We start from the raw sequence: 24,103 nt of genomic DNA, 5'->3' as shown, positions 1-24,103 counted from the left end.
ATAGTTTCACAGCCAAGTATACCCTTTGTCAGGTGCTTTTTAGGTTCTTGGTCTTTACTATAGAGACTGCATGTGTATGTAGGCAAGGAATTATCCTGACAACCAGCTGATTGATGTGTTTCACTTGTTTGTCTTCTTCCCGTGAGCTCCTTGAAATGGTAAGTTAGCTGATAAAAAAACCTCCTGTTTCTTCTGCTGTAGCACTTTGAGAAGCAGTGTTTATCTTTTGTAGATCTGGAAACCTCACCCCAGCCATTAATCTAACCAGTGCTGAAATGTATGAAATATATTTTCAAGGTCTGGGGATGTGTGTGGGTGTTGTTTTTCCTGTTGTGTGTTTAATTTTTTTTTTTTTAACCAAACACCCCACGCCTACCCAAACACTGAAGATGTGCTTCAAGATGCTTTACTTGAGGTTACATCTGTACCTTTTTTTGGCTCGAGGCTTGATACTTGGTAGCCGCCTATGGAGAATCATTTATTGAAAAAGTGTGGAGGGTAATTTTTATTCTGTAGCTATTGGGGTTCTTCATGCTGTCCTGCCTATACCCATCCTGTGATCCTTCTTTTTTCTTCACTGCTCCTGGGGGAGATTACTGCTGGGAATCACTAGAACTGAATAGTAGTGAAGCTTCCTTCTCCCTTATTAACCCTGACAGCAGTAATTATGAGTACATCTGCAGTGCGGTACCATTATACAGGATTCTGCTGTTAAAAGCCATCTGATTTTTATGAGTGTAAAGGACACACGTACTCTGTGGATGTCATGAACAGTGCATCCTTGTTTGGTAGTTTCTGTTGGGTAAGTATCTGTTTTTTGGGTTTTTTTCTGCATAGCGTATGTCAGAATTATTTGCCTGTTCTGTCTGATCTTGTGCTGCTTGATAAGAATTTTTACATAAGACTCTTCAGTCTTTATTCCATTTCCCCTTTGCCCTAGATAGTTCCACTGGGACTTAAGACTGCAAGATTAGTTCACAGGGACACCAGGAAAAGAAAACCTACCTGATTCTTTCAACTTCTATTATTATTTGTACAAACACTTGTGTTTTTTGTCTTTTCAGGCAGAGGCCGAGGAGAAAGCGGTTTCTACCAAAGAAGTTTTGATGAAGTGGAGGGTGGATTTGGGCGAGGAGGGGGCAGGGAAATGCACAGATCACAGAGTTGGGAGGAAAGGTAACAGAACTCTAGCCCTTAAAGTTTTTTTACATACAGCTGCTCAGCTTCCATTTGTGCCTTTTGACTTCGTAAAAACACTGTAGGAAAGGTGATTAGGTGTATCTGTGAGTGGAGCGTCTGAATTTCTAAGATGGTACATCTTACAACACAGTAATGTTTCTAGAAAGTCAGGAGCAAATAAAAGAGTATTTTTGCAAAGAATTTGTCTGCTGAGTTCCTAGGAAGAAGGAACTACTTTAAGGGAATACGGATTACGACAGTTGCAGCAGAAATTATGGGTGAAAATATGGATTGCTAAAGGATTTGCTTCAATTTTAGTCTCAACATTTTTGACAGTACTTTTTCACATTTCAAAACATACCTAGTTGCCAGAGGCTGTGTGTGTATCAGTGTTACTGAAAATTTCAGTTAGCACTTGAACCTTTAAGAGTATTGTCTGTCAAGCTCTGATTTTTGAAAAAAGCCCCCTACCAAGTGAAAAAACCAAAGTGCCATACCAAAAATGAGCGGAGTAGTTCCAAAACCTTATTTGAAACTTCTATTCTGCCTTTCTAGGGGAGACAGACGCTTTGAAAAACCGGGGCGAAAAGATCCAGGTATGGTTTTGTTACTGTATGGGCAGAAAATGGGAGGGAGGAGCACGGTGTGTTTTGGGGAAGGGACCGCTGTGCGTAAACCTTTCTTACTGCTTCAAGTATATTGTTGATACAAGATTCATGCTGCTGTGCTGGGTTACCTAAAAGTGTTCTCAAAGTGTTGTTTTTATTATTTTGTGGTGTTTTCACTATTAGACACTTTAATGTTTTAGATAAATCTGCAGGAAATAGGTTCTGACTATTCAATTAAGATGTGGTGTGTACGCGTGAAACTATATTCCTGTACCTCTGTGCAAGGAGTCTTTATGGATGAACAGATGTGCTGTGGCAATACGCTTTTCAGAGCAGCTTTTAAATGTTACTGGCCTGTGCTATTTGGTATCTAGGGCTTCTGGACCATGTGAACTGTGAATTTTCTTGAATGCTTGCTAGTGTGAGGTAGATCCTAGCAGCAAAGTGTTGAGGTTCCCACGCTGATGAATTTACTGTCTGTCAGATTAGTTGAAGTCGTCATGCAGATCTTCTGTTCATTCAGGTTATCATTTGGTCCACCTCCATGCCATTCCTCTCTTATTCTGTTTCTTAAATGCCTCACACTGGCCACATTCGGGCAGAATATCGTATCCTTAATTTTGACCCAGTATGTTTGTCTGAATGTTCAGCTAAACTTGGAGTGGGTTGGCAGCTTGGAGATGGAGCATACCCACTCTGTATTCTGAGAGTGGTAAGAACATTCCAGTTCTCCTCTATCAAGTTACATTGCAAGTGCAATGATTTCTGCTTCGTGGAATCATGCGTTGATTGTTCTCTGATATGACCTTGCTCTTTCTTTGTGGCATGTTTCCACGTGCGTGTACCGCCTCTGTGCTTAGTGAGAGTTGTGGTACTAGTAAAAGCTTGCTGACGATGGGTCTTGCCTCTTGCAGACTCAGAAGATCTTTTGGTCTTTGCTGAATATCCTCCTTAGTGAAGGTATTAATAAAGCATAGGTCAGAAAAGACAATTGCACATTGGATTTCAGGAGAAACAAAACCAAAGAGATTTGGTTGCGATTAAAAGTTTACAGGAATGTATTTCAACCCCTCCTTAGCTGTAAATATAATTTTTTTTTTTTAGGGAGAGTAGCATGGGTTTTTATTTTCGTAATCTTCCAGATTACCATGGTGGCATGTGCTTTCGGAGTCTTAAATTACTATGTTTGCTTTCAAACCCTTCCAGTCCTCTCTCCATGTATGAATTGATTTTTATATATTTTAGAGTGCTCTTATTTTTCTGCTTTTTAAGTTGAAAGACAACACAAAACTAAGATGGTGCTTGTTTTCCTTCAAAAGAGGTTACTCCTAAAAATAGCTTGAGATTGGTCTGAGATGATCCATCTTAAATGCCAGCAGTGAAACTTTGCATTTTCAGTGTGTCTTTATATTCAGAGACCTTTTGGAGGAAAATGAAAATAAGAAAAAAAAAGTACTGCTGAAATTTCAGGACTGCATTTTTTACAAAAGACAAATAGATGTAAAAGTAGTATCTGTCTACCACAGTTGATTCAGTTTTATTTATTTAGCCCCTTCCTGTTCTTGTGGTAAAATTACAACACTTCCAACAACACTTCCAGCTCCAGACTGTAGAATGTACCACACTTCTGATTAAGACTGTGATTAAGAATACCACATGTCAGTTTAGGATGAGATGTATCTCTCAATTGAAATTAAGAAGCATTTACAGTATGCAAGATGTCTTTACTGAAGCTGACTTCTGCCTGAACGTGTGGGTTAACACTTCAGCTAGTATAGAGCATGGTGTGTTTGTAGCAACTTCTGGTGATCAAGACTTTGGAATGCATCTTCTGTGAACCATTTTCTATACAAGGTGATGTCTCCATGTGTGTTGGTGGAAATCCTGGTTCATTGTGAGGGATGGTGTGCTTATTCTCAAATCATCATCATCATGAAGCTTTCTGTGGTACCTGATTGCTCCTCTTAAGTCTCTTGTAAAAGCTCTGTAGCATTGTATGATAGAGGCAAGAGACCTGCAATCATTCTGAAATTTTAATTAAAAAATGTTTAAACATAGTAATTTGTGTTTGCATATCGCTATGTTAGAGATTAATGTCCCAATAAGTGGGAGGACTGTTTGTTTCTTCTTTGCCTTCAAAGAGAAATAAGGTGGAGAGCACAAAAATACTAACAGAAGGTGTTGGTCTGTTTTGACTTGAGCCTTGATTAATAAACAAATAGTTGCTGTTATGTAAAGGCCTTCCAATGGCAAAATGTTTTGAGAGTGAGAGGGATACAGATGTACCAAAAGAAGCTTCATGTTAACTTCAAGCACTGGTATACCACACATCAGGCAGTGAAAGCAGAAAGATCACGGAGGGAACTGACACGCGGTTTAGAACTCAGGCTGACGTGCTTTAGCAGATGTGTATGTTGATTTGTTACACTCGTTAAACTCCTTAGTCTAGTGTATTATTCTCTTTCTTTATTGTGCTTTAGTTTTTTTTTTGCTCTTTCATAGGGCCTTGGATTAGGCTGAAATTACATAATTTACTGGGTTGCCGTCTTTTTCATATTCTTTGGTCTGGATGATCACATTATAGAATTAATAAGAGATCAAATATTAAACCCTTCTGGACATTCATAATGGACAACAATGCAAGAACCTCTCAAAAATCAGGAGATTAAAAAGTAATAGACCTTCAACAAAGAATTGCTTCTCCAGTATGATCAATATGCTGTTCTTAAAGATTCCTGATTGCTTTTTCAGTGCTCACAACAGTTTGCAAGTTCACATTTGATGGATTCTCAACATAAACAATATCTGTTCCTAGATGCAGTATGCAAATTGAAGATGCACAAAGTATTTGCAAGTTTCTGTTGCAGCTTGTCACAGTTCTGACAGACTTTACTGAGAACCCAAATCACTCCTGGGAGGCTGAGGTCATCAGCAAAGAAAATGAGCAAGTTGTTTTCTTGATCGTGGCTGTCTTTTAGAACTGCACAAAAGCTGCTTAATTTTCTGTGCAGCCTCTTGACTAGTACCAGCTTAGTAGCTGAGCGGATTTGATTAGCTACCAGCAATGACACACTGGTGGTAAATAGTTGTAATGTAGATTAAGCAAGACATTTAGAGAGTCAGCTGTGAACCTGATTGAGTTCTGTTAATGTGTATTTTTTGGTTAGGTTAAGAAGATTGGATATAAACAGGGTGTTCAAGTGACTATAAAAAAGACGTGAATTTCTTTGAATCATACTTTCCCTTACTCTGTATGGTTTTTCTTCCCTACCTCACAAGCAAGAAGTGTATCCAAAGAGGGTTCATCATCACCTTGTTCTTGCAGTGTTAGTCCAAGTGTAGAGTGCAATTCTGTTGCATCGAGCTGATTGGCAATTTTTCTGGGCTTGTAGTCTGGTTTGGGCCATGGCATATTAGCACTACTTCATGAGACATCCATGGTTCACCAGTTCTCTGGAACTGCAAGAGCAGTAGGGGTGTTCTGTCTGCTGCTTGTTCTGCAGCTGTTCTGAAATACCTACACAGTTGTGTGTGTCTGTCTAATTTGCTTCTATAATATTATTCAGCCTTACATTTCGAAAAGTAGAATTTGAAGATTGCATTTACCGTACGCTAAACATTTTCTTATACTTGCTGCTGTGCCCCCTTTTAAACCAAATCTATAAATAGAAAAGTATTTAAAAACCAGGGCAACTTTAAAGTATCAAGTCATATAGAGACAAAGGAAGCAGCCTAGACTTTGATTAGATGTTAATTGAAATTAGAAATAGCTTTTTATAGCTTTGGCTCTAAATGGTGAGATTATAGTACTGTCCTGTTGGGATTACGCACATGAATTTTAGAACAGTTGGTTTGTCTGAGACTGGAGTATGTGATGCGTGGGGAAAAAACAGTACCTCACACAGAATACTGCTCTTTTTTTCCTAAGTGATTGTTCTGGGCTTGACATAGGAATCTGTTCTGCTGCTCTTGCACTGGTTCTCAATTTGTAGGACTCTTCTCAATGTCTTGTATTGGTAGAGAATATGGAAATAACACTTGCGAGAGAAACCTAAAAATTATTGGTACTGATATGAGGGTGGACAAGGGGTCTTTAGACTGCAGATGAGTCAACAGCAAAGAAAAGTAGGAATGAAGGCAACCTGATAGTGTGTTGCTCTCCACGCTCTGCAATATTCATGAATGCTTTTACATATGATTAAATTTAAAAAAAGATTTTGCGAGTATCTGTAATAAAACCAAATCTGTCTGAGGTCTGGAATGTAGGGAGGCAAGAAGTGAACAATTTTGGAATGAGAGCTGAATTGCAGTGAAAACAATGTCTTCTGCCTTGTTCCCCGTCCCTGTGTGAAATGCTTCTAAGGGGCTGTTTCCCATTTCTCCAGACCCTAAAACAAAGTCACTTTTTGCTAACTTCTTTCAGGTTGTGAATGCACTTCAGTTAAGTTTTGGGGCTTGAGAAGAATTCAGTTAAACATCAGATATGGGAGAGATTCAGTATCAAATAGCATGAGACCGTTTTTCCTGCTGCTGACTGCTTCAGTGAAGTTAAAAGGAAGCATGTATTATGCAGTTGTCAATGGAAGTTGCTATTTATGCCGTCTTGGCTTTTGGTAAAAGTCCTTTACCTTTGAAAGATAATTTTATTTTGATACTTCAATGTTCAAGTATGAGCACATAACGGGCACTGCTTTTGTAGAGAGCTTGGAAATAATTACCTGTCATTGTGTTCATACTGCAGCTTCTTAAATTATTTAGGAGCTTCAGAACAGTGTCTTAACTGCAGTAGGTTTATGAGGCACTTAAATACAGAAGTCTCATGTATAGTTTGCTTTAATTTTTTATTTTAAAATTGATTCAGGTGTCTCTAAATATTTTTATGCTGTGTGTACAGGCAAATATTGATGTTAAAAAGCATAAAACATAAATGGATGCAGTTCTTCTCGTGTATATAGTGCGTCCCTCTGGGTCAGATCTACTTGAGACAAGCAGCGCAAAGGCGAGAACATGTGGCATGTATGGTCGTTTTAAAAAAGTATGTTAATTCATTTAGAATAGTCTGTTTTCCACTGCTAAATAACTTATTCAGTGTTCCCAAATGTGAAAAAACTTCCACCACAGCATTTGTCATACACATAAAGATTTTTTGATAGTGTCTTCATAAACTTGCCTTGAAATGAGATGTTCTCTTATTTGGCAGGATGAAGAACTACAGTTAGTATTTACAGTTTTGCTTAATAAGCACAGCAGGAGTGCTTTTCACTGCCATGAGAGATTGGCAGTACTCTCCAAGAGTGAATCCAGCCATCTGAAAACTGATATAACTCTGTATCCCCAAAGAGTTAACAGAAAAATTGGTGTCTTGGATGAACAGAGTTGCTTATCCCAGAACTAATGTATTTACTGAATGACCCCATATTGGTTTTGACTGAGGTTTTTCTTATGTGTTGTCCATTATGTCAGAAGCTGGTTAATCATGATTTTGGTCAGCTTTGGGAGTTCTGAAGGTCTCTTCTTTCAGGGACAGTGTGGCTTTAATCGTAGTCTGGTGAATTCAGCAGGTAGCTCTTTTAATTTCCAAGAATTAGTACTGTGATTCTTGTACCTGACTGTGTCCTGGGTGGTTAATGCGGCCTCTCCTCAGCTTACATGAGCACACCATTTCTCTTTACTCTGCATATCATGTTGTAATCAAAAGAATGGGAGTACAAGAGAAAGATCACTAGAAGATGGCAGGGCAGGCAAGGAAGGAAGGTTGTACATGAAACCTGAAAGTTTAATAATAATTAAAAAAAGCACAAAGTTCAAAGTCTGTTCTCTCTATTCTGTGAGGCCAGTCTCGGAGAGCTGGAAGCTGTCAGCGTGCTGTCCATTGATGCGGATCTCCCTGTCAGTTCTTTTTGGATTCTTTGAGTCAGCCGCAGCTGGGAGCTCAGGAATAGTCTTGTCAAAATTCTCCATCTTGATCTGATATTCACCTTTGGCATTGCGGGATAGCACGGAGGCGAAGCGATGGTACAGCGAGATCTCCGAGGGGAGGTAGGATGTTCTCCTTTGACACGTTTCTCCTGTGCCCTCCTGCACAGCTGACAGGAAGATGACCAGCTCAAAATGGTGAGCATCTTCTCTTTGGAGGAGAGCAGCCAGGGGGCTGGATGGAGTGATTGAATGGTAGTAGGTCAGTGGAAAGATGAAAAAAGGACACTCAGCTGAAGTAACGCTGTCTAGGTGGAAGTCAACACTAGTTTGGTGCAGCTGTCCATTCTCTTGTTCTTTGTAAAGTATGGCAGAAATCTGGACGCTTGTCAGTGGGCTGGAGCGTGTGTTGGCCACCTGGAACATAAGGTATGGCTTCCCCTCGGTGTGTGTCACTACAGCAGAGTGGGTGAAGCGGATGGAGAATGCCCGATTCTTTGGTCGGGCAATCTTTGCCACGAAAGCACCTGCATCATGGAAAAGAACAAACTGAATACGAGCACTGTGCCTGGGCTGGTTCCCTGCAGCCTCCAAGCTCTGTCAGACAGTCCAAAGGCTTGGGAGGACGTGGTCTTGCTAGCCTCAGCCTGCATGTTTGATGCCTGCTAGGCTGGCATCACACTAACCCATTTTTGTTTAATAAGCATAGCTTTCCTAAAGTGCTTCTTTTTCTAAACTATGTTCACTTACTGATATTTGGAGGGCGAGTGATAGCTGTAGGAAGGGGAGCTGTTAGTTTACCCCGATTTACTGTCATTGGTAATAGTACCTGATCTTGGTGTGCTACCACTGGAGTAGCTCTTTCTTAATACACAGTAAACTAACCTGTGGGTTTTTTTAAACTCTTGAAATTCTTTAAGTCTGAAAATCATTTAAAATAACTTAAAATCCCTCAAAATAGTTGTGAAGTTGTAAACATTTTCATCTCACGGGCTACTGAGGAGTATTTAAGCACAGAGTTAAAGATCAACAAAAATACTTCAGCTAGACAAAAGTAAACCTTAAAATCAAAACAGATTGACTTTATGTATTGTAATTCCATGGAAAAAAAACTTGAAGAGAGTGGTATAAGAAATAAGTGAAGGACAGTTATATGTGAGGGTCTGCTGCAAGCATTGCCCAGTGAATAGTGGAACTGTGAAGTCCAGATCTTGATATCACCTAATTGATGTCCTCTGTTAATGACAAGTGTTTCTTTTACTACTACGTATCTGAAATCCTACCATCCTTGTAGTGACTGACTTAATTGTTCTTTCAGATATCAATGTGATCACAATTTATTTTTAGCTCCCATTTCTTAACTCTAATTGTTACGCCTATTCTATTTAAAGATTAAATATGAAGGATTACCTGTGATGAAGGCTTCCAGCATGAGCCCCAGGACCATCTGTATTGCAAGCAGGGCAATAGCACTGGGACAGTCCCCGCTTGGGAACATAGTGCCGTAACCAATTGTGAGTTGTGTCTCCAGTGAGAAGGAGAAAGCAGCTGTGAAACTGGTGATGTACTTGACACATATAGTGTGGTTGTCAGGTGGAGCATCGTGGTCCAGCTCCAGGTCCCCATTCATCTCGGCCAGCAAATACCAAAGCACTGCAAAAACTAGCCAGTGAATGACAAAAGAAGCAGAGAAGACAAGCATCATCCATCTCCAGCGCATGTCCATTAATATTCCCCACGCATCTCGGAGGTATGCCAGACCTTTTCCTTGGGCACCATCCATCTGGAATGTGCTGTGTCCATCCTTGGTCACCATCCTCAGGTATCTTTGGGTCAGGAGGGGAGCGCTGGATTTAGTGTTGTTGCTCTCTATCATATCTGTTGTCATCTTCTAGAAGAGAGAAAAAAGGAAAAAATGTGATACAGTGCAGCATATTTGTGTTTTGCCTAACACTCACAGTTTTTGACACATCAGCAGGGGTTGAAATGCTGCAGCCAACAAAGGAGGGCTTATACATTGCAATCCAGAGAAGATTAAGTCAGGAGCCTGGAGAGGAATTTACCACTGTTTGTGGTAATACTTTGCTAAAAAAGATTAAGTTTAAAAATCTGACTACTTCTCAGATTTTCCCTGCTTAGTTGTTTAAATATAACTTTCATACTTTACCTTCCTCAATTTACATTTGAGTTGCATGCTTTAATTCTGCAGGGGTGAGTGGGGTGGGATTAGGCATACTGTATCTGAAAAACTGATTTTTGTCTGTTTACATTAGTTTTTGTAACTACTTTTTAGCAGAGTATAATAGTTTACCAATACTGTTACGAAGACAATTAACAATAGTACTGTGGAAATGTTTATTACATTATTTCTCTAACATGTTTATGCATTTAAGGGGAATGCTGTAGTTTACCTAGTAGTGCTTTCAGACTTCCCTCGCTCAGGAAATGACTGCTGTCTGCACCCACCATGTCCAGTTCAGCAGAATTACGGTATTTAGGGCAGAGCTGCTTCTGGGAGTCTGAGGCTGTTTATGTAAGAGTCGGGTAAAAAGAGGGCAAGAGACCAGTACTGAAAATATACTGTGACGTATTTTGCAGTCTAGTCTGCCTAAGCAGTGTATTTTTTACTGGTGACCAAATAAGTAAACAGGATGGCAAGTGTACAGGAATTAGGGGGTGAAGGTGGAATTGTAAGGGTGGGAAGCAAAATGGATACCCTTAGGTATTTGATGTGCTAGGCTCCTTTGTTTGCTTTTAAATCTTGAAACTTGCCAAACTTGTCAGAGGTGATGAGTGTCTTTTGAAAAGGCACTGGCCACTCAAATCCTTAAATCTTATAAATACTGAATGTTTAAGGTTCATCTAGGCCAGATTGAAGTTGAATATGCGTTCATGTAAAATAGAGAACTCATGTGTACAATCTATGTAGAGAAGGTTGTGAGGAAGCTTGTTTGTAGAAAAACAAAAGATGTAAAAAATATAGGCAAATTCTGCAAATCGTGATTATACTTGGTCTATTTAGTCACTTTTGGTTTCCTGTCAATTTTGACCTTTCTCTGAATTATGACTGTTTCAGTGTATAATACAAGTGTACAAACAGGCTGGAGGGATTGGATTCCTCCAAGAGGGCCGACTTAGTTTTATCTTGAAATGCATTGGATCTAAGGATCCTGAAATTCAGAATTAATTTGTGAAAGGTAAAAATCTTTCTTGTGATCTTAGATCCTGTAAACCAGCAGTTTTCACGATTGTTTACTTGATACCAAATTTTAGTAATTAAGGAACATTCTTTTGCTTTTACTTGTGCTGAATGCATACTGGAGTATGAGAATTCACATCACAGTGAATGTTTAGCTAAATTCTCATTTTTCTTTCCTTCTGTATGTTCTTGAAACTATCCAGCTATATGCTGTAGTCAAAGAAGGTAGAGTAGATGATGGCCTAAGTGGAATTTGGTGCTTTTCCCCTCATTTTTATTTTCCAATTCACATCTTCTAGAAAGAATATTTTGAAACGGCTCCCTGCGCCAAAGAATACAGTGGGCTTGCTGAGATTGTCCTGGTCGGTAGTACCAGACTGCTGCTCTTGGGGGATTCTGATCATAGTCCATTCAGTTTATAGCATGACATCCCCACCTTCATCTGAGTTTGATCTTTGGTCTGCTGTATAGCTTTCTAGATGACATTTTTCAGTCTTGCTGCACTGTTATGGAATTGACAATAACCTGAATACATTTTTAAATGCTTCAGGAACCAGCTGAGTAATGTCTTGTCTGTAAGATTTAGAAGAGCCCTTCTGGATGCATTGAAGGAGCTGGAAAATGGACACCTATGAATGGGAAGGATGATGGGGACCATGCTCAAAATGAGCTGTGGACAATGCATTAGTTTTAGTATCTTAGAATAAGCAGCACTCACAAGAATCACTGCCTTCTTTGAATGGAGAACACTTACACCCAGATGCATTTTGTTCTGTAAACATCGTGCATTCTTGGGGGGGGGGGAAACCCCCAAACAAACCAACAAAACCAAAAAACAAAACTAGTGTGTCTGTAAATTCTCATGGTACTTTGAGGGCAGCTTCTGCTTCATGGCCTCCAAGTAATTTGGATTTGCAGAACAAACATATGCTGTGAGAGTGGACCTGACTGGTGACAGAAGCCTTTTCTGTAGTGTTACATACATTAAGAGAAAAACGAAAATCATACTTGAGGTGGTACATTTTTCTTGGCTACACTTCAGATCTTCCACACATCTTCCACAAGATCTACCTTGCTAAGGTAGTGTGCTTGAGTGCCACAGACTTTACTCAGAGCAAAATACTGTCAGCATTGCAGGGTCTCAATTTTGTTGATGAAGGAGCTTTCTAGGGTGGCAATTAATCACTTAATGTTGAGTTAAAGCTCTGGAAAAATTTAGTAGTGTTTACTGACAGGTTGTTTGGGATCTTTTCTCTGGGGGAGGATTCACTACTGACAGATTTTGAAGGTACTTGAGGAAGAGAACCTCCATTAGCCCCCAGCAGCACATTTCACAGCAGTCCTGTGTCTCTGCTCCTTGAGACTCCCAGCAGGGAAACTTGCCTGCTGAGGTTCACCAGGTCACTGCTGTGGTCTTGTATGATACAGGCCTCTGATTTTTCTTTTTTAGGACTGTTGAAAGTATGAGGTATCTAATTTGATGGCCATGATAGCATTGGAAGTGTTGTAAGCTTGAGTCCAAAAAAGTGGTGTGTTGTTTTTTTTTTTTTTTCCTGAAAGCTATTGATAGCTTTCAAAACCACTAGTCTCAACTTCTTGGGGTGGGAAAAATGGGTTAGAAACTGCGAGTAGGTTCTGAGAGTAATGCAGTTGGTTTAGAATGAGAGGTGAAAGAACAACTGCCCTGTGAAGAAATAGTTCCTCGGGCTGGAGGATTGGGCCTTTGTATTCTCAAAAGCAGAATCAACTTCAGAGTAGATATGACTTTAAATTTAAAACTAATTATTGTCTTCTGTCTACTCTTTTCCTTGCCCACTGTAGTAAAAAATATAAATACCTTCTTTCCTTGTTAGTGATAAATTAATAAAAAAGTACAATTTGGACCATCTGATCCTGTCCCCTGCCCAGCATGGCCATTGATGACCCCACATTAATCCCTGTTTCAAACAGCATATGTTTTAGGGAAGATACTCAACTTTGATTTGGAAAGAAAAATTCTGCATTCTTTGCTGGAGAACACTCGTCTCCACTGCTAAATACATACTGTGTTTCTAATCCAGATTTGTCTAATGCAATCTCTTAACCTGTATGTTATGCTGTTTGTCTGGTTTTGCTTTGCCTGTTCCTGACTTCTGAACTGTTGTAGCTTTGGGGTATTCCTTCTCCCTCCATCTCCCAGCTGATAGCCCTTGACTGGAAAGACAGGAACTGTCAGAAATGGCTTTTCTAAACCTCTTTTGGCATGCTGACCAGTCTTTATCATGCATTCAGTGTGTCTAATCCTTCCTGTTTCCAGTCTATTGAAAATGAAATGGTTATCGTGAACTCTAGTGTGTATGTCAGTTCTGAGGTGGTTTTTTTAATCTCTTTGCCATAATTGTCCTCCATTCTGGCTTTTCTTCTGTATGCTCTTCTAAGACAAGTAGGGAGAGTACTGCCTTTTTAAATCAAAGTCATAGTTTCCCTTTTCCTAGCAGTCAGACAGGTTCTAAAGTGACCTGGCTCGCTAATGATTTATGTGTAATAAAACCTTGCCTTACAGCTCTAGGATATTGCTTGCATTTCTGACATTCACTATCCAGCACACTGATCTCCCACACTTTGCTTGTTTGAGATCATCTTCCTTGTGTTGTAACAGCTCTTCGCTGCATTCCTGCTTCGTGCCACCATGTTGCTTTCCTCCTCTTTCCTCTTGTTCAGCCATTCTCTTGACAGCAGAAGCTCAGCTGTGAAGACTTTGGTAGGATTGCAGGAGACTCATTTGCAGCAGTGTCTTCATTTTTGGTTTGTTTGCCTCCTCAGTTGAAGGCATTTAAAGTGATGCTTCCAGCCTGTTTTCAACTCAGTACAGTAATGCACCTGCAACCTGTTTAGGAGCCCGAATGCCTTTAAGTGGAGCTGTGTTCAGGGGAGACTTGTGCAGTGCTGCCCTGCCTGTCCAACTTCTGCTCTTAATAAAATCTGTTCTGATTGACCTTGTAAGGGGTTTGAGGCAGTTTATAGTGCACTGCTTCATTGTGACAGCAAAATAACCAAGAAGTCTTGCTGTTTGCTGGGAGTAACTGCAAAAACTGCTTACAACTGTAGCATAGTTTGAAGATTTATTAGAACTCGGGTGGTGCTGGCAAGTCCCTCTAGGCATGTGTACGTTCCCTCTTTCCTTGAACTGGGTCCACATAGTCTTGTTCCAGTTTAAGATTTAAACATAATTTCTGTACGCTAAGCTGTGATCATTCAGATGTGTTGCTGCCTCTGCACTTCGTAACAAGAACAAACTAAGCTTTTAATTTGTTTTAAAGGCACTTTCATGCTATTTAAATCTAAAAATTGTTATTCTTAGATTGAATGGCAATCCTTGAGATGCTCTGACATTAGTATTAGGAAATGAAGGTTTTGTCAGTGTCAATGACATGACCGGATGGTATAACGTACATTAGGGGACAATCTTAGAAATGTAGAAAGTAATTCAGTTACTCTCACTGCTTTGGTTGAAAGCTTATGCTACAGTTGTTAGGAGGATAGTTAAAATTTCTTAATGTTTGTCCTTTAGTTTTTGTAGTTGATGCCTCATTGAGATGAATGGAAAGTAGTTTGTGACAGAACTGTTACTTCCGAGCAGTCTTTGGAATTAAGATAACAGGTTTCAGGACTTGTTACCTGTATAAGTAAGTCTTGTAAAAATGGGAACTTTAATTTGCTTGAGAAGTCATACTTTTCAAAGCAAATGCTGCAAAGTGTAGGATGCGACAGCTCGTACTTGTGACCTTCTGTGAGAGTTTACTACAGAGTGCACTTTAAAAGAAAAAAACAAAACAACACCCCCCACCCCCTCCAGTTTTGGTAAAATGGGAGAGTGTCTCTTTTTATAGTACAGAAATCAAGGCTGCTGATATACTTGATTTTGGGGGACATCTCTGATGCTCCGTTTTGTGTACAATGTATTTTCACATCATACAGCATGCTGAAAATACTGTAAAGATCCATATGAACCGTAATTCTTCATTATGAAGCAGCATCTGAGTGGACCAACTAGCCTGGCCACCTTTAGAGAAGCAGAAAAACTTCACTAAGACTTTGCTAGAATGTTGTTTAAAATTTTAAAATATGCTGGTATGTATTAAATCCTTAGAGAAACTTAAATGCAAAAGAAGTATTGTTAATGGAGGAGTAAATTTACCGTTAAGAGGCAGGATTTTATCTGATGCGAGGCTGTGGTAATAGAAGTCTGCTGCCATCCATTTTCTTGTGGAACTTGCTGTTTTTGAGGAGCAGCCCTGCCTGATGTGATGCAGACTTCCCAACGGCTTGTCTGGAATGGCAGAGTTTTCTAGGACGTTGAAGTTCGTACGCGATGCCCGGGCAGCAGTGCTAGCTCACAGTGCGTCCGAAAGCACAGAATGCATTGATTGAAAATGAGTGAAGGTATGAGGTGTGATTAGAGATGGTAAAAGCAGACTTGAAGAGGTGAAGCTCATTTCTTTAAATTTGGATGGAACTGTAGTGAAATGCTGAGTTACGATGAAAGCAGCAAGAAGGTGAGGATGACTTTTTTAATAATGCTTGACCAGGTAACACCCAGCTACCTTAGCTGGAGGCTTGCAGATGCTCCCTGTTTGCAGAGCATTGCAGAGTCTTTACAGCACTGTGTATGTTGAAAGCTTTCTGAAAAAATTGCGCACGGCGACTTTGGTTTTGCTCTGTGTGCTCTTGGGACTGTGGTCATTTGAGAGAGCATTTTCTTCTTTTGGAGGGGGAAAATCAGAAACCACTTTTTTTTTAAGGTGATAGTTAAATTAGCGAGCTCTAGAAGTAAAACTCTGTGCCCTGAAAACAACTTTGATTTCTTTGATTAAAGAATCACAGAGCAATTTCTAATTGTACAATAAGAAAAAGATAACAAGAGATTGTTTTGCGTACTTACCAGTGTTGGAAGGGTTTGTGTGCAGGAGAAGGGGAACACCTGGGCTCCAGGAGAGGGACCGGGCTCACCTTGCGTGTTGGTCCCAGCACAGGCAAGAAACTTCCCACAAGTGGTTGGTAGAGATTTTTTTTAATTTAAGAAAATGGGTTTGTATGTCTTGTTCCTGTGTTTATAGTGCTGGGGGGTTGGGTTTCAGCTGAAGCTGATTTGATTGGTCATTTTGCCTGCAGGGGGGCTGGTTAGCTCTGATCATGTGGAAAAGAATGCTGGTTTGTTAGGAGCATTTCTTTACCCCACACAAACCCTTAGCAGCCAAGGAGAAATCCTCAAACACTTGCGTGGAGAAGGGGTGCCTTCCCCCTCGCCTCTTCAATCAAGATCCTGTTTTTTTAGGTTTTGTATAATCTCGAAGTTTTACGTGAAAGTTGAAAAGGCCAAAATTCCCTTGGAAAAGCTGAATGGACAAAGTTCCCGTATTGCTGCTGAAACACACACGCTGTTTTCCGATACTTTCTCACTAACCACTGTCAACTACTGTTTGTTTAGATGAAAACAAACTCTTTTGTCACATTGCTGCTTGTCTAGTGCCACTTCCTCCGCTCCTCACTGGGTCCTGAGCGTTGGTGTTAACAGAAGGATGGGCTGCAGCTAATGGTACAGCCAGTGGTCTCTGGAGGGGGTTGCTGAACTGCGGCTTAATGCTGGTCAGAAGGTGTAGCCACTTCTCTTCCATCTCCACATTGCTCCTTTGTGAAAAAACATGGAATTAATCACAGGATTTTGCTAAGGCCTGGGAATGAAACAGTGCAGATTAGGTGGTTGCAGATTCCATGCAGTAAATGAAACCGCTTTTGCTTAAGCTCTGCTCTCTCTTACTTACCAAGTGAGAAGAGCTATTAAGGGAAGATAATTTAGCTGAATGGCTGCACAGAGTGGTCAGCACACTGCACCACTGAACTGAACTCTGAGGACAGCTTTGCAATGCAGTAGTATTACACACTTATTTTTTTTGCCTTGTTGAGCTGCTGATGTGAGGGCTTTGATGGAACGTCAGATGTAAGAGGATCTGAGAAACAAAGGCAGTGGTTGTTTGCAGTAAAACTACTGAAGGCCTGCTGGGAAAAATATTAATGTAGAACTTTCCTGCTTAGGAAACAAAATCCTCCATCACTTTTTTTTTAACCTTCCCTACAACCCTAAATTGCAAAACATTAATTCTTCATTAGTATGGAACATTTTAATACATGTTCAGGCACAGCACTGAAAATTGACAGGCATAGTGTGACCTTCAGAACCAGGGTAAATAGTGTAGTACAGGAGGACTCCCACCACTGTGGCAAGCCTGTAGGACAATGACGTGCCCTTCACCCTGCGCTCTATGCTCCAGCAGAGCTGAACTTCAGCTACAGACGGCCTCATTTATTCACAAGTAGGATTTTTTTTTACAAGCAGTATTTTCTTAGAAACCGAATTGTACTGTAGAAAGCGTATGGTGTCTGGTTACAGGTTTTTCTAATCTGATTCAACTGAATGGACTGAAACTCTAACATGATTGTACAGCAGATGAAATAGCTGCAGTACGTGATTTCCCAGTGTGTGTTATGGAATTTAACTCTTGTTAATTACTTTGAGTTTACTGGTTCACCCATACTCATGACAGTGGATAATGGGCAGTCTAGCGAAAAACTATGGAGTGATATTTCAGTAGTATGTCGTTGAGACCTACTGTTGAGATTGAGATTTTATGGAGAGAGAGAAAATGTGAAGCTAGAAATATGCGTTGGAACTTCTGATCTCTGTTACCGACTTTGGTTACAAGTGAGTCCCTTCAAGACATACGTATTCCTGTAGTGTCCCTAGCATATCAAATACTGTCCTAATGAGAAGGTAGTCCTTTAGAAACGTCATCTCTAAGGCCATTTGTTTTGTTTTTCTGTAAAATAACTACAAAATTACACATCCAGGCAAAGTTATGTGAATTACTTTAAAAACGCTAGCTGCAAAGGTTTTTCTTCTTATCCTCCTCTTGAGGAAGTGTGTAGCATGCAGCAGAAAGAAGAGAGCAAGTCAAAGCACTTCAAGAAACTCTTCTCGTTTTCCCCCTCTCTAGAGGAAACAGTACTGCTGTCAGTCGTCGCTTTCCTGTTTACTCTCTCCAAACACTGAGCATGTCGTAGGAAACATGGACTGACAACATGGAGAACAAAAGTTATTTGCCATTCTGTTAGTAATTCCTCTTCGTGTGTTGCCATGGGGCTGCTTCCGAGAATCCCAGTCGTGTTCTTTGCAGTTAGTCTCCCTTCAGCTCAGCGTTGCACAGCTTTAGGCTTTTTTGGCTGGATACAGCTAGGCTCTATCTGAAGTTTTCTGTAAACACTGTTGCTGGCTTTGTGACAGTCTTGAACAGAGGTGCCCTTTTACTGCTCCTTCTCTTCAGGAAGTCCAGTCAATTAGTCCAAGGCAAAATCATAGATTGCATTTTATTTTTTTCATTCTTAAAACATTGCCAAATACTGACTCTCAGACCTAAGTCATTTCAGCTGAAATGAGTGTTCTCAAGTCTAGGAATGGTTTGCAAAGACGGTATGCTAGGACTTTAGAAGCTATCAAGAAGCTATCAGTCTGGCTGTAAGCTGTAGGAGTACTCCTGTGTACAGTTATGTCATAGTCTCTGTCACTTGGGTAGCCTGATTTTTCTGATCCTTAATCTGTGACTGGTTTGTATTTGTAAAGAACTAGTTTCTTGGCTAGTTTATCTAACGTTCAAGATCGTCCAGTGCCAGGTCTATTTTGACACATACCTTGCTGTCTTTGAGTATTTCTTGCTATGGTGTCCTAGTACTAGAAAACTTATATAAGTCATGATATACTGCGTTTTCTCTCTTAATTCCACTGAAGTGTGGCATCAGAACAGTCCGTTGTGACACACTGGAGTGCTGCTGTGTTTAGAAAGGTTTCGGGATCACAGGTGATAAACCCTCCTCAGAGGAATATAATACTGACCCCGTACAATTGATACTCTTCTTGTTTCTCAGATTTCTAATGCTGTAGAACTTAAAATCAGAGGAGGGGCAGGATCACACTTGTGTCTGGTCTTGGCAAACAGCGTTTGATGTTTTGTCACCTCTGTAGAGATGTTTGTTTCAAACCCCACAGCAGCAAATGGGGATGTCATTTTCTGCAAGTTCAGAATACAAAGCCTAACTTCGATAGTTTGGTTCTTGGGAGCAAAACCAGCTGTCTTAAGGACTAAGAAAACCTGAGTTGCCTTGGATATGCCTATAGCATGTGTATATCTGCGGAGAGGCTAAGAACGTATGGCTATTCAGTGGCACATGGACTTCACAATATTCTTTAGGTAACTTTTTTTTTCTAAATGTTTTTGGATGAGCAGAACAGAGCCTGTGAGCTGATAGCTCCCCATTGTTAAAGAGCAGTCTCCAGAATCTTAACTGAACTTAATAACAATGGAAAGAAATAACATCTTTTTTTCTTAATTGGTAGAATCTAAAATTTCTTGAATTAATGTTACTGAATGTGTCAGGTAATAGCTGTGAATTTTGATGAAAAGAATAGATACAGCTCTAAAAATACTATTTTTCTAGTCTCAAAATAGCAAATTGAGTAACTTTTTTATGTTGATAACTGTTTTAGTGAGGAAAAATGAGTGTCTTGTGCTGCAGAATAAAAAACTCCACACTTTCCTTCTTGTAGCATTTAAAAAAAAATTCAGGATGAGGCATGTTTCTTATTGCCTGGGTCTTAGGCTCATCTGGTTTGCTGGATTGCAGCTCTCTCCTGGCCCCCTCTCTCTGTGTGTTTTACTTCCAGCTGACTTGGCTCCATAGCTGTTCCCTAGTTTTCTGCTGTGCAAAGCCCATCCAAGGAGTAATACAGAGAGGCTTCCCTGCACTTCCCGTTACATTCTTCTTTGTGACATTTTTCAGAGATCTAAAATGAAAAAACCACTGCATTTCCCAGATTTATATTTTCTGCCTAACTTGTTGCCTTTCTTTGTTTCCTGTGAAGCAAGGGAAAACAGAATGTGGTTGACCTTCATCTGCAAAGATTTATCCATTCCAGATAAGTAAACATTGCACCTACCAAGTGAGGGGAGTTGAGCGTCTCCAGCAATTTTGTTTTGTTCGGAGCCTGTATCACCAGAGACTTCTCAAAATACACTGTTTGAAAATTTTTGTTCTCAAAGCCCAGGCAAGGGCAGAAGTGGTCTTTAGCCAGATGTCCCCTTCAGTGCAGTCTATCTCAGTTATATTAGGCTAATTTAAAGTACGTCATCAGTATCAACGGGCAATGTGCTTTGGCTCTTTCTTTATATAGAAACATCATAAAAGGAAGTTATTCCAGTTACCTTTCTGAGGTCCTCGAGTAGTCGCTTATTGTCACTCAAGGAGTCAGGGTGAATGAACTCTTACATCTTAAACATTGGGGTGTTCCCTGCCTCTCCTGTCCACTTGGTAGGTCAAGGACCCTGCAGGCTTGAAAATTCACGTAGCAGCTTGTTGCTGTGACAGTGGTAAAAGGATGTCGTGAATCTGGAGCATGGGAAACTGGAAGCATCTTGTGTTTTGCACTCTGGATTGAGTGACACCCATACTGTCTCGCTATAGTCCCTTCCTAAAACAGTACAGCGGAAAATTTTGAACGGGAGAAAGAGAAAGGATTTTTTTTCTCCAGTGTTTTGAGGAGGTGAAGAAGGCGTGTTGTTTTTGTCCAAGATATATGCAAAGTCCAAAGGCAGTGTGTGTTTCTTGTCTCCAGAGTGCAATATTTTGATGTAGGAAAAATTTATTGGTTCTGAACAAAGGTTTGATATGCCATAGAATTTAAGGTACTCTGTTTCCTCATTTTTTCATTTTTCACAGAAAAAGCTGCATGATGTGAAGAAAGGGGAACGCAATCTCCTATCTTTCCTAAACTAAATTCTTAAAAATGTCCATTTACACCTGATAATCTTAGTGCTTAGTTATGCTTTCTTTTGTTTTTCCTCTCTAAGCAAGCAGGCATACTGTAAAATTTTTACCAAATACCATCTTATGTTTTTGGACTTTAAGACTCTAAGAAGGAAAATTAAGTATACCTTTCTCTTGTACTCGAATACTTTTTTTTTTTAGACAACCAGACAATTTCAGGTTAATGCTGGTTAATAGTATCAGCGAAGAAATAGCATCACCATGGTTCCTGTGAGAATTCTGGTGCTACACAGCTAAATGTATTTAAAGAAATACAAAAACCAGGAGTCCTGAAGCTGGTACTACCATTTATTTCGGTGGTGGTGTATCCTGGTCAGGATGAGTCAACAGTGAAAGCAGCATGCATGTCTAGCCTGAGTTACTGGTGTATGAAGTGGATTCTTTTTATAGAAATGTTTAATCATGCTTTTGTGACAGTGTTGCTCTTCATTAAGTACTTGAGGATTTTATATGTTTTATTTTAATATAATGTAATGTAAATTAGAAGCTGAGAGACTGTCCTATCTCCTAAACTTTTAGTAGACTTGTCCTTGAGCTTGAGCATAGTTGCTTCTAACTCTTAATATGCTGACCTTGGCTCTCCAGAGGATGGATTCACGGGATAATGTTAACAGTACTATGTTTTTCTTATTTAATCCGTAACCATGCTTTAAATTTTCAGTCTTTCCTGAAACATTACAAGAACTCTGTACGTTGTATTGGGTTAAATATATAGATCTCCTACTTTTCATTACAGAAGTAGCAAATATGTTTGGTTTATGTAAAATGTGTGTGATGTTTACAGTTTACTGTATTCTCATTTTCCTTTAGCACGAGACTTCATGATACAGCAGTTTATTCTTTCTCTCTGCGTCCTTTGGCTTCTTTCCTTTTATGCCTCCCTGTGTCTCTTAAACTGTTGTCTTTTCCCCCTCTGTCTTTTCTATCCATGTCATAATTTCTTGTATGTGTTACTTTGTTCTGCTTTTTTCAGTCTTTCCATCCCAAGGTGTGTAGGGATGTGGAGGGATTTCAGAAATCTGTCTGTCGTATGTTTCCTTCCATGAACTTCTGTTTGTCTCCTAGGTTTCTATCACTGCTTAACTTCTGGTGCATTTTTTGCCTCTAAGTGAGCAAGATTTCAACGCTTTTCTTTTTAGGTTCCTAAAGACAGGACGCATGTTCACTGGCATGTGTTTTCTTTGCAGTGAGACCAAACTTTGAGGAAGGTGGGACAGCAGCAACGGGGCGGAAGCATGAGTTTATACGCTCTGAGAGTGAGAACTGGCGCATCTTCAGGGAGGAGCAAAATGGGGAAGACGAGGATGGAGGCTGGCGACTGGCTGGGTCACGGAGGGATGGTGAGAGGTGGCGCCCGCACAGTCCAGGTGAGAGGAGATCTGGAGAAAAATGCAGCCATGGTTACAGGGAAAGGGCAGCGGGTGATTCGAGGCACAGGGAAAGCAGAGGAAAGGGAGGTGGCAGAGAGTTTGGGACCGAAAAAGGTAAGGTTCATGTGCTTTTAGTCATTAAATGCTCTTTTGGCATGCTTGGGGCTCTTGGTCACAAAATGACTGGCATAATATTATATGCCTTTTGTTTTCTTTTTAATGTCTTCAATACCCTACCATATTTAATGGAACAATATTTTTTCAGGTGTATCCTTGTCTGTGTTGTGCTTCAAGTGTGTATGTAAGTGCCTGGTAAAATCAGGGATCTTTAATAGTACTGTTTCTCTGTGGCTGAGATGCTGAGGGGAGGGAAGTTACCCACATTAGATACCGTATTGAAGGCTGCTGAGTGATGCTGACACTAAATCATTCAGGTTGCTGGCCTCTTTCTAATTTTCCAAATGTGTATGCAATGCCAAGAGGCATCCTTGGAAAACCTCAAAATATGTTGCTCTACTCATCTTGTAGTTAGTTATAGGATGTCTTGTCTCACTGAATTTCAGGGATCTGGTGTGACTCTCCCCTTCCCTGGTCTGAAAAAGTCAGTCTGATTCATTTGCTTTCCAGCATTGCATTGCAGGAGTTGCAGGAGAAACAAAAATCAGAGCTTGTTTTTGGGTAGTGTGGCTGAAGCTTTTTTGCCTTCTACTCGGAAAAGATCCTGCTAGCCAGTCATACGTGTTGTGGCATCTTGGCTTTGGGCATCTTTTGGCTGCAGAAGGCTGCTGGGGATCCAAGGAAGGACTGTGGCTCTTCTACTGTTACGTCTTTGTAGGGAAGCAAAGGAAGCACAGGACATGTCTGGGACTAAGGTGGACAAGTTATTTTCTTCAATTAAAAAAGTCACACTCGCTCTTACAATGGGTCTTTCACTCTTTTCAGCATCCCAAAGGACTTTCAGTACTCTAGTGGGGGTGAGCGGCCGTTACCTCTGTTCCTAACCCTCTCTGTATTAGTCTGCCCTCAAACAACTGATAGCTTGTACTAAAATTTAGAAGTGAGCCCAAGGCTAGATTTATTATCAGATGTTTTCTATTTTGAGCAGGGCTAAGGGGCAAATTTTGAAGAATGTAACTTTCTTTTCCCTAGTGTTTGGTCACGATTGTTCGTTAGACACTGCTGCTTTGTTAGGTAGTGCAGATGATGTCAAGCCAGCTATGATTGTACCTCATGATGATCAGCTGCAGCGTGATACTAAGGAGTGGAGTGTTTTGCAAGTACAAGCCTTGCATGCTTTAGCTTAAAAGGAAGCGTAGACCTCAAATTTCAGCAGTTCAGTCATGTCTTCAACTTTTTTGGAAGATGTTCTGAGGAAGGTTTTGAAAATTCATCTTGCTTGCATCATATGAAGTGTTACTATTTCAATATTTTTGCTGTAGTAGACAGTGAACTTCATGAACAAGTTCATTTTAGCAGGTATAATAAAATGCCTGTTCTGAGAAGTTGCTAATTTTGAGATGGACTGAGTTGACAGCTGTGATGTACGAATCTCACCTTTGGTCAGAGCTGTGTTTAAATTCTCCTCTTGGTAGTATCCATAGGACCATCAAAACAGTTTTAATCACATTCTTGCTTGAAACAATGAGCTTAACTCACAATGGCATGGCTTAAACTGCTTTTTTGTACTTACCCTGTTAGGTAATAGTACTTATCCTGTGTCCTGCTAAAAATAGAGAAATGTCTTCAGACTACAGTCATCACTTGTTTAGCTAGACCTTCCTTTGCCTTGGCTCTGCATACTCCCTACTAGATTGTATGCTGCTTGGTTTTTTTCTTCTTTTGGGTGAGAATGGTTTAGAAGAACGTAGCAGTTCTCAGGCTTGAGCTTATCTTCTTCTGTTAAGAAAAGAATACTTTGA

At 40.2% G+C, this 24,103-nt stretch overlaps 2 protein-coding genes across 13 annotated transcripts in view; one reads left to right on the top strand and one right to left on the bottom strand.

Annotated features, from left to right (window-relative positions):
• The window catches only part of GIGYF2 (GRB10 interacting GYF protein 2), an 81,064-nt gene that overhangs the window by 28,769 nt on the left and 28,192 nt on the right, over positions 1-24,103 (top strand). For all 12 annotated transcript variants that reach the window (XM_075417630.1, XM_075417638.1, XM_075417633.1 and 9 more), the window contains 3 exons: positions 1,065-1,176; positions 1,735-1,775; positions 22,002-22,181. In XM_075417630.1, the coding sequence (XP_075273745.1) occupies positions 1,065-1,176; positions 1,735-1,775; positions 22,002-22,181 (333 nt within the window). The remainder of the gene's footprint in view (positions 1-1,064; positions 1,177-1,734; positions 1,776-22,001; positions 22,182-24,103) is intronic.
• Positions 7,608-9,591, bottom strand: KCNJ13 (potassium inwardly rectifying channel subfamily J member 13). The gene is made up of 2 exons (XM_009932775.2): positions 9,114-9,591; positions 7,608-8,230 (listed from the first exon to the last, which is right to left on the bottom strand). Exons 1-2 carry the CDS (start codon positions 9,589-9,591, stop codon positions 7,608-7,610), a joined length of 1,101 nt encoding a protein of 366 aa, XP_009931077.1.

This window comes from Opisthocomus hoazin, chromosome 4 (assembly GCF_030867145.1).
Source record: "Opisthocomus hoazin isolate bOpiHoa1 chromosome 4, bOpiHoa1.hap1, whole genome shotgun sequence".
NCBI classification, from domain to species: domain Eukaryota; kingdom Metazoa; phylum Chordata; class Aves; order Opisthocomiformes; family Opisthocomidae; genus Opisthocomus; species Opisthocomus hoazin.
This window is presented reverse-complemented; position numbering and strand designations above follow the sequence as displayed.